Source organism: Nicotiana tomentosiformis, chromosome 9 (assembly GCF_000390325.3).
Source record: "Nicotiana tomentosiformis chromosome 9, ASM39032v3, whole genome shotgun sequence".
In the NCBI taxonomy this organism is placed as follows: domain Eukaryota; kingdom Viridiplantae; phylum Streptophyta; class Magnoliopsida; order Solanales; family Solanaceae; genus Nicotiana; species Nicotiana tomentosiformis.
This window is the reverse complement of record NC_090820.1, coordinates 99,365,506-99,375,459: the sequence shown is the minus strand read 5'-3', so window position 1 is coordinate 99,375,459 and position 9,954 is coordinate 99,365,506. Positions and strand designations below refer to the sequence as shown.

The 9,954-nt window shown below is 31.6% G+C and overlaps 1 protein-coding gene across 3 annotated transcripts; it reads right to left on the bottom strand.

The window, feature by feature from the left end:
• Window positions 1–4,432: 4,432 nt before the first annotated feature.
• Window positions 4,433–9,725, bottom strand: LOC104111506 (autophagy-related protein 8C-like). Of its 3 annotated transcripts, none has more exons than XM_009621218.4 (6): window positions 9,442–9,725; window positions 9,201–9,263; window positions 7,333–7,388; window positions 7,199–7,251; window positions 4,758–4,876; window positions 4,433–4,679 (listed from the first exon to the last, which is right to left on the bottom strand). In XM_009621218.4, exons 2-6 carry the CDS (start codon window positions 9,235–9,237, stop codon window positions 4,573–4,575), a joined length of 372 nt encoding a protein of 123 aa, XP_009619513.1. In that variant the 5' UTR covers window positions 9,238–9,263; window positions 9,442–9,725; the 3' UTR covers window positions 4,433–4,572. The 3 variants fall into 3 exon arrangements, with proteins under 3 accessions (XP_009619513.1, XP_009619514.1, XP_009619512.1); XM_009621219.4 differs by having other exon boundaries at window positions 9,548–9,631; XM_009621217.4 differs by lacking the exon at window positions 9,442–9,725 and having other exon boundaries at window positions 9,201–9,306.
• Between the last annotated feature and the right edge of the window lie 229 nt (window positions 9,726–9,954).

Below are 9,954 nucleotides of genomic sequence, written 5' to 3'. Positions count from 1 at the left end.
TATTCGAAGTGTATTCTTCTAGCGTTTAATAATTTTCATACGATCAATAACTCCTAATAAGTCTTTTATAGCTAATCCATTTAACCCGTTTTGATACATACCCGTTTTGATACATTGTTGATCTTAGGTAATATTTTATCAATTTTAATTTTGAAATTTTTTTCCGCTGAAACAACGGTAATAAGAGTTATTAACATTATTCCATAAGTAATATAGACATCGGAAAAGAATCAAATCTTTTTATTTGACAAAGTGTATCAATCAAACTTTTGTCTTCTAATTATATTATTTTCCTAAATACTTTTAATTCCGAAAATAAATCTAAACCATCAATATCGAATTGATTATTATCTTTTAAGGAACATTCAATATTAAGACAATATTTTTTCAAATTTCCGTCATCTAATGATCTTAATTTTACCGCTAAATAGAAAACCAAAAATATTTTCATATGCTTCGAATTGTTCAAAACTATTTTGAAGTGAAAAAAATAGTCTTATCTACTATGTATAAAGTAATCAACTCCAAAGGAATCTTCGAAAGATTTTGAGATTTTATTATCAACATTTTTATCAAATTGTTACTTCCTATATATCATACGTTTCTTATGAAATTCGGGTTCAATATTCATTTCAAGTGTAATTTACTTGACATAAATCATATCAGTTGCAAATCTTTCTTCTCTATACTTGTTAGAGGAAGAAATAAAACTTTCTCTTTTTTGCAGTGTGTTCTGATTTTATAAGAGAGAAAGGGGCGGATTTCCAACTTCATTGAACCTGGACGTGTTTTGGAATTATAAATGGGAGGCTGACGTGGCATAATTTTATTGGAATGTTGTTAATTTGTTAAATCACGGCTTACAACTGAAAGGGCAAGAGCAACTCCTCCCCAAAATGAGAATAAAAATTAGAAAATTTCGCTCCAACCCTCCCCATATTTATCCCCAAAATAGGGAGTGAATAGTGTCTCCCCAAATTTGGGACACACTATTCATCTCCCCATTTACTATTCTCCATTAAAATATTATTATTTTTATTATTTAATTTTTTAATTTATCTTTTTATATGTACTTAATTATGTTTATATAATATATTTACCTAATTAATTTTTCATCTTAACTTTGACGTATAATTTTGAAAAAATAATTATCTTGCATTTATTTTTTTTATGTAAAATTGGTAATTAATTTTATTATGAGTTATAATTGTATGAAAAGGAAGAACTAAGGACAAAGATTTCAAGAATTTTTAGCTCGACATAGAAGAATTAAGGACAAAGATACTCATTTTGTACTTCGTAATGCATTAATAGATCATTTATAGGAGAATACTAGAGGTTGAAGTTGAATATTTATGTAGTATTTCGAATGAATTTTATCGTTATGTAATATGTATTTAATTAATCTTGTATCGCAATGATTTCACTTTTATTTAAATTATTAGTTAATCTATAATAATTGCTTACAAATTATATTATTTAAAATTTTATGAAATTATTTTAATGGAAATTACAAATTAATGAAAATAAAAGATGGAATTTATTTAATGGAAATTAAAAAATAAAATTGAAATGAAAGATAATAATATAATATAGAAGAAATAGAAGAATATAAAAAAGAATATTCTCTTTTGGGGAGAAATGGGGGAATGGTTGAAGTAAGTTGTCGCCAAAATGAAGAAATTTCCATTTTGGGGACCAAAATGGGGGTAAAGGTTGGAGATGCCCTAAGAAAGAAAATTACTGTAGAAAATACCGATTTTCTTTTCCTTTCTTCAATTTTATTCGGTCAACTTACGAGTTTTGTGGCGAATTACAAACTTTTTTTTGTTTTATGACCCAATCTCTTTTTTTACGCATGAAATTTGTTTTTACACATGAAAAATCTAAAAAAGATATTTTCTTAATGTCAACATGGAGGTCTAAAACCCCTAAATTGATAAGGACATCCTTACTTCCTTAGTACACTTCGATTGAAATTAAAAGCTTAAATATCATCAGCCAAACATTATATTGTGATATAAATATGATTTCTTATATCTCCAACACAGTATTTTACTTATATAAACTTATAATACGTTTATATATGTTGGAATTATTTTGCTTGCGGTCAAATGCACAATATTATACTGGACAAAGCTTGTTACTTACCGGAATTGGTAGAGTTACTACAAAAAATAATGAATTTTTACCTTCCTATATTACATATGAAACTTTATTATCCTCCCTAATCAAGTTTTAGCTTAATTACATGGGCATATACAATTTACCAATTATATACAAATTAGTATTAATAAGTATCCATTTATATTATGAATTGATTAGGGAATCAGTTATTTCTCATACCTACTCTCTCTCTCTCTCTCCTTCTTTATTCTTTCCCCAATTTTTCTTACTTCCCTTTTCTCTCCTTTTAGTCCTCTCTTTTTTTAGGGAATTCATCAATGAATTTCAATTTAATATAGAGTTTTAACTTAGTTATTTCCTTTCATGTTGTACAATTGGTGTTCGAATTGAAATTATCAATCAATAAATTTTGAAGGTGTTTGACTCTCCACCATTGGCAACCATTAAAAAGATTCAAAAGTTTGAATTCGAATTTGGGTTTTCAAAAACTATTATTTGTTTGGATTGAGTTTTGTTGCAAATAATTGGGAATATTCTTTAGAGTTTATATCTCAATTTTGAGGGTCTTTTCCAAAAAGAAGAAAAAGAACACATGACATACAATAATTACGAAATTGTATTATAGTTGTATTTAAATTGTATTATGTTTGTTATTATATTTTTTAATTTGAATGTTATATGAAAGTTGAAAAATAGTTGTATAATATATGAATCGTTGTATGAAATTTGTATTTAAGTTATAAATACTATCTTTTTACATAAAGTTGTTGATATATATCAAAATTATATTTTAAGAGAGTAAGAAGAACACGCCGCATATAAAATATATATAAATCATATACAAAATACATATTATATAAAATTTGTATTTAAGTTGTATGATATTGTAGATGTATTTAATTGGGTAAAAATAATGGATGAAAATTGTAGATAAGTTGTATATTATATAATTAGTTGTATTAAATTTATTTTTAGTATTATATTACTGTAGATATATCAAATTGTATTAAATTTGTCCGAAATTAGTTTTTAGTTTATATGCTGGAGTTGTTAGAATTTACGTACGGTAAGTTATACCCAAAACAGGAACATAAGATTCATCTTTTCAGCCCTATACCTATTTATGCAAAATGGAAAAGAAAAGAAGATAGAAAGAATCAATATGTCTCTTTCGCTGAAACAAAAACACAGGAAGGCATCGGTAACATTTGTGAAACAGTTTCGCTGAAACATTAGTTTGTTCGGTTTTTCTGTTTATACAAAATTAAAATAATTTTGATAAATAAGCTTCAAATATTATATAGGAACGAAAAAAATCCCAAAAAGTGAAGATAAAAATAGGAAAATAAAGAGCCCAACATACTTCGAGTTTGAATTATCCTACAAACGAGTAATTACTTGCAACCAAATTACCAATATTGTTACTCTATAATATGCCTAGTTAATTTTAAAAAAAGTGTAAATTGCGTCTGCCGGGAGTCGAACCCGGGTCTATTGCTTGGAAGGCAATTATCCTAACCGTTGGACTAGTGCTACTTCCTCTGTCCCAATATATTTGTCAGTGCCATACTTTTTTATTTAGAAACAATTTATTTTAAACTTTCCACTTTACCCTTAATGACATGAGTTATAGTCACACAAATATCTATGTCTTGTTTTAAACCATAAATTTAAAAAATCTTCTTTTCTTTCTTAAATTTTGGGCATAGTGCAAACAAGGCCACATAAATTGAGACTAAAAGAGTACTTATTACTTAAATCCATGATTGTTATATTGGGATAACTAATCTCTTCGCCTCATTCCTCAACTTAGATAAAAGTTTTTTTTAACCCCAAATGGATGCATCAAGATGCTAGCTCTATTCTAAAATCATATAGGTGTAAGGAATAATTGGATTAGTGACTAGTAAGCAATGAAGGGGATGTGTTAAAAGGAAATAAAGTTGTAGGAATTTCATACGAATAAAGACACCTATGGTGCCATATAAGATAAGCATTTCTTGATTGAGTAAAAATTTCTAGATAAGAACTGAGTGAGGGCAGCGGTTCCTCCATAATAGCTATTAAAAAGGGAAGTGGAGACGCATTAGACACCGTATGTTAATGACAAAAATATGCTTTTTGTTAGAAATTCTTTCATTAACAAACTTAGAAAATTTTAAGTTATATCATTAGGATCTATATAACATGGAGCAATTATAAACAGAATTCCCTAACAAAAACTGGAGTTCTAGAATTCACACACATTGATAAAGGAACATCAATAGTCACACAACAACCCCACAGAAGATGAAAGAGGAATTGGTTAAGAGTGCAAGACTTGTCAACTATACATTTTATGGATAATAGTTCATTAACAAAAACAAAAGTCAGCTGCCAGTTAAACCATCCATAATCAAATCAAAGAAATAGCAGATTTACAGTTTAGATGGTAAACTTAAAATATTAATTGCTGAGCTCAAGAAACCCAAATGTATTTTCGCCGCTGTATGTCATGTAAAGGAATCCATCTTCATCCTTGTTTTCCTCATAAATTGCAGACATCAGAGCAGCTGCAGTAGAAGAAGATATATCAAGACACAAGTTGTCTAGGGTAAGTTTAAGACCTTATGTTAACATAATCCACTTACCAGTTGGAGGGAGAATGTTTTTGACGAAGACAAATATGGCCTTCTCGGCACTGAGATTGATCCTCTTTCGAACCACATAAACAAACTGGCCAACAGTCAAATCAGCTGGGACGAGGTACCTACCATCACAAAACAAGACAAAAATTAGTTTACACTAAAGCAGCTATAGTTCTGTCGGATCTACTTATATATTAGGAATAATAATCGGCAACTATCATGTGTTAGGAGACTAATTCTGTAAACATGTTGAAGTTTATAGCCCAAATATCTTGATGTTGAAGCATCAACCTGTGTTTAATTACCAAAAGAAGAAACACCCGAATGCCCTAGACAGTTCTCCGCAGATAAATATACCAATTAAACTACTAACTATACATTTCAGGAACAGCGCCAAATTTCCATGCAACGAAGCCAAAACACATCTAATCAACCAAAAGTGGCATCCATTGCTATATAGCGGCAGGAACATGTAGTATTTAGGATACGAAAAAACTCAAATTGGGACCATGAACACCAGGAATTACTGTACAGACCATACTTGAAATTGAATCTAACAGAAAAGCATATGACTAATGAATTATATCATCAACCTTCGTGGCGACAAACTCTGTCAAATTGCTACTCCTGCGAAAATGCATACTAATAAATGTAAAATTCTGCAGCATTCAGGATTTAAACCCCAAACTTGCACAACCACAAATTCACCCCCATCGGGGGGCATAAGAGGAAAAGAAATGGAAACTCAAAAACTCATATCAACCATGACAAACCACATTAAAATATCTTGTACTTCCAGGCAACAAATTCTCTGATTTTGTAATCAATTCCTGAACAAAAATTTTGCAGACCTTTTACTACTACAACCAGGCAGCATTCACAAGATATATCGCCCTAACTTGCCATATTAATATCCACATCCACTGCTAATCTTGAACGAACTATGACAAAGCGGATGATCGAACAAGTTGAGATCATGCAAATATTATACAAAATAAAAATAATAATAAATAAATAAAAATAAAAAGCGCCAGAAGTTAAATAAAAATAAGGCAGAATAGCTTAATAGACCCCTTTACTTGTTCCGGTTTGATATCCCGGTCCCTTTACTTCACTTGTTTTTATCCAGACATTATTAATTGATCAAAACATATATTTTAAACCCCTCTGACCATGTGTGTATCTCACTTGCTTGACGTGGAAGACACATTATTTTCCATGTAATTAATTATATTCTATCTACTAAAAACACTTATTATACTCTCTTTCCTTTTTTTTTAAAAAAAGAAATAAATTGAAAAAGCGGAGAGAAATAGGATACTGCACAAACTTGCCAAGCTTAGACCAGCACCTTCCATGGCTACTCCCACAATGAGCAATCATACTGTCTCTTTTTTTCTTCCTATAATTCCTATAATACCCATTACAAAATGCACAAAATCAAATCATGATTTTTGTACCATAAAATCTTTTTAACTTCCTATTTTCCCAAGCATAAAACTCTTCTTGGGAGCTCATAGAACACAGATAAACTCAACCCCACCCCCTCTTTATTTGGTGCTTATTTCACCTTAGAGAGAATTGAACAAAAGTCTTAGGTATTTTTGTTAATTAAATTTCAGGTATGTTTGTTAAATCTCATCTATATTCTCCCGATTCCTCTTTGCTGTTGCGGCACGATTCGCTGCAACGATAATCTCAGTTTTCGATTCTAGAGTCCTTGGAAGCAACACGTTAGTCATCATGTGTGACTCAATTGTGTGGCTGTTTAATGGTGGTGGGAAAGCAATAAAAGTAGACTATAAGGGAAAGGAGGCAGGGGGTCACAACGAAGAAGATAGGAGAGAAAGTGGGTGTCGAAGTAGGGATTAAAAAAGGGGAGGGGGGTCACGACCAGAACAGGGAGGGAAAGAAAAAGCTGGGCAGAGAAGAAGATGCAAAGGGATTGGGGAATACTTTTTGAAAAAAATCTTTTTCTTTTCTTTGTTATTGTTTCTTTTGATTTTAGTATTTTTAAATCAAACCTAGTGCATTCACCCGCTTTTAAAAGTGTGTAACCACGCACTTTATCTGACTCAGCAAAATAAACGCCACATAAGCTTGGTCAACGGTCAGGGTGGTTTAAAATATAGGTTTTGATCAAGTAAAAATGTCTGGATGAAAACAAATGAAGTAGAAGGACCGGGATGTCAAACCGAAATAAGTACAAGGGTTTACTAGGCTATTCTGCCTAAAAATAAAAATACTAGAAATAAAACCGATATCATGTAATATAACCACAAAAGAGAACACAAACTATAAGAGCAAATTGCACGCAAACCAATATATAGTTGGATTAAATTTGATCACGCATTCGGTGTTTTAAATGTATTAACTATAGAGCTTAAAATTGAGCGCTTTATTCTTAACAACCACCATAATGGAAAGTCGCAGAAACAACTTACTTCTTCTTATCAATGTCAGAGATATCAGCCTTTTCTGCTTTCTCGACAATCACCTGAATGGGAATACATAGCATTGAGGGATAAGAGTACTGAAGCATCAATGAACGCAAGAGCTTTAACAGCAGATATCATACCGGTATTCTGTCTGGATACTTCTCCCTGATGCGAGAAGATTCTGCCTGCCTCCTCTCTATTAAAAGAGAAAAAAAAATTCGAAAACATCAGCAAAATTTATCGCATTAAAATCATCCTCTAATTCCGGGGGGGGGGGAGGCAATGGGAAGTTATCAACTCGAGCAAATAGGGATATACTCGGAAGAAAAAGAAAAAACATCATAAGAACAGGTAACAGATCTGGCCGAGAGAAGCTATAGAGAAATAATTGCAAACCATCAGTTCATGTACTAGTCACAATTCAAAATCAATCAATCAACTATGCATCAATCCCAAATTAGTTGGGGTCAGCTATATTGAATCCTATACCTTTTTCACTCTATTCAGGTTGATTCCATTCCTACGCTAAATATTACCTTTTAAGGAAAAATACAGATTCTCCAAATGTCACTCTTATCTCTACTTGGATATGGATTAACCTCAACAAGTTGGTATCTTCTATGAGAATCATTTACTTTTATTTTGTTAGGTTTAGTTAAATGTCCATTAGTGCCATGAGATTTTAGTAATTTAAAAAAATGAGAAGAAATTTAGTGACATGAAGTATGAGGTTAAGTACTACAACGAAACAAATATGAGACAATCCCAAACTAGTTGGCGTTGGCTAAAAGAATTACCTATATTTGTTTCACCCTATATGGACCTATTTAGTTTCAATAATCAATAGTTTGTTTTTAAGACAAATTAGATGTTCTCTAAAACAAGATGTTCTTTAAATCCCATACTTATTCTAACATACAAATCCCTAACCAAACTAAAAGGACTTGAGCTAACACCACATCTGATGTAGTACCAACGATGACTAAATAAGCCTTAATGCCAATTACTAGTTGTGTATTATCAATATGAAGCACAACTACGTTTTTATTCCTCGCTGTAGATATGCACATATGCAAAACAAAGAAGCACTCAGGCACACTCTTAATGCACTATTAACATAATAAAGTTGAGATATTCAATAAACGTATATGATCGCAAGTATGGGTTAAGAAAACATCTCAAGACGAAATTCCGTAAGCATCTCAAGGTCCATAATGCAAAGGCAGAGAAGAACATTATAATTTCATGCATGTTCAGCTGCTTTAGATTTCATGCACCAGAATCCAGATATATTCCTAGATTCGGGAAGAGTAAGAACAGAACATATACCAACAGACCATGACAGGTACACAGCTCATATCTTCATTGAAATCTGGTTGTTGCCTTTCGAAATATTAAGCTTTAGTCAATTAATCACCCTAAAAGAACAACTACAATATTTAAATGAATAGGATGTAACAAGGAGGCCACAAAATATAAATATCACTAGACTGCCCATATCCTAGAACCAATCAACTTCGTGGATCTAGTATTTGGATAGCGGGTATAAATGTGCCTGCAGTGTGTGCAGGCACACTATAAAACACGTAGATGCATACAATGACGGACCTAAACAGTCTGTGTTTAAGCACCCATTGTTCTTGAGCCAACCACTATTCTTTTTTTTTCCTTTCGTGTTGGTGGTGTGCAGACCAACTTGTGCTACCTCCTACCAGCCCAAGTACCAACCGCTACTTTTATATATGAAACTAGTATTAACATACAAATTGATTGACTAAGCACCCTTCTGTGATTAGTAGCAACACTAGATTGAAAGCAGATGAGCATCCATGACTAAAAATTCCTGGCTCCGTGTATGTATACACATATATAAACACACACTAAGTCCGCATCCATTGACTCTACACCTACTTAAAATCCCGGATCCATCTCTACCTATCAATAATTAATTTCCCGCATAATTATAATTTCTCTCATTATAATTAAAAAAGAAAAAAGAAAAACATACCTAAAGGGTGTTCAAGTTTGAAAGAACTCTTGGCCATTGCAATACTCGAACTCTGATCTCTTCCTGCAAATTTCATACATCTAAAGAACATCAGATAGAATTCACCTAAAAAAGCCTTTTTTTCACTCACCAAAAAAATAAACACACAATATTTACAAACTTAATAAACGCAAGTAAAAGCTGTATTTGCGTGTAGAAATCACCAAGAAAAAAAAAAACAGCAATTCACGCAAGAGGATACCTTTCAAATTTACCCAAAAAAGTAACAAAGCAAATAAATTCAATCAAGAACTGATGGTTGTGAGAGTATTCAACAGAGAACAAAATTAGGGTTTTTTTATACGAACACGAAACGGAACTACTCAAAGTTGTTTAGATTCACAAGGGAACTTATTTTCCAACTACAAATTTCTCTAATTTTATATGTTACGGATTGGGTTCGGTGAGACGTTGTTATTGAAGTAAACGACGTCGTGGGAGTATGTTAAAGGAAGAAACGACGACGTTTGGTTTGCGTGCGGTGGCGATTTGCGCATCTAATGAACCTAACCTATTTGATTTAGTATTGCCTTATACAAAGTCCAAGGAAAGAATCAATTTTTTCTATATTTAAGAATTCGTTAGTCAATTAAAAGAAGAGAAAGAAAATTACTTTTTAACACAAATACAATCAAACCTCTCTATAACATCCTTGTTTGTTCCGAATATTTTTGGATGTTATAGCGAAGTGATGTTATAGAGAACATATATTATA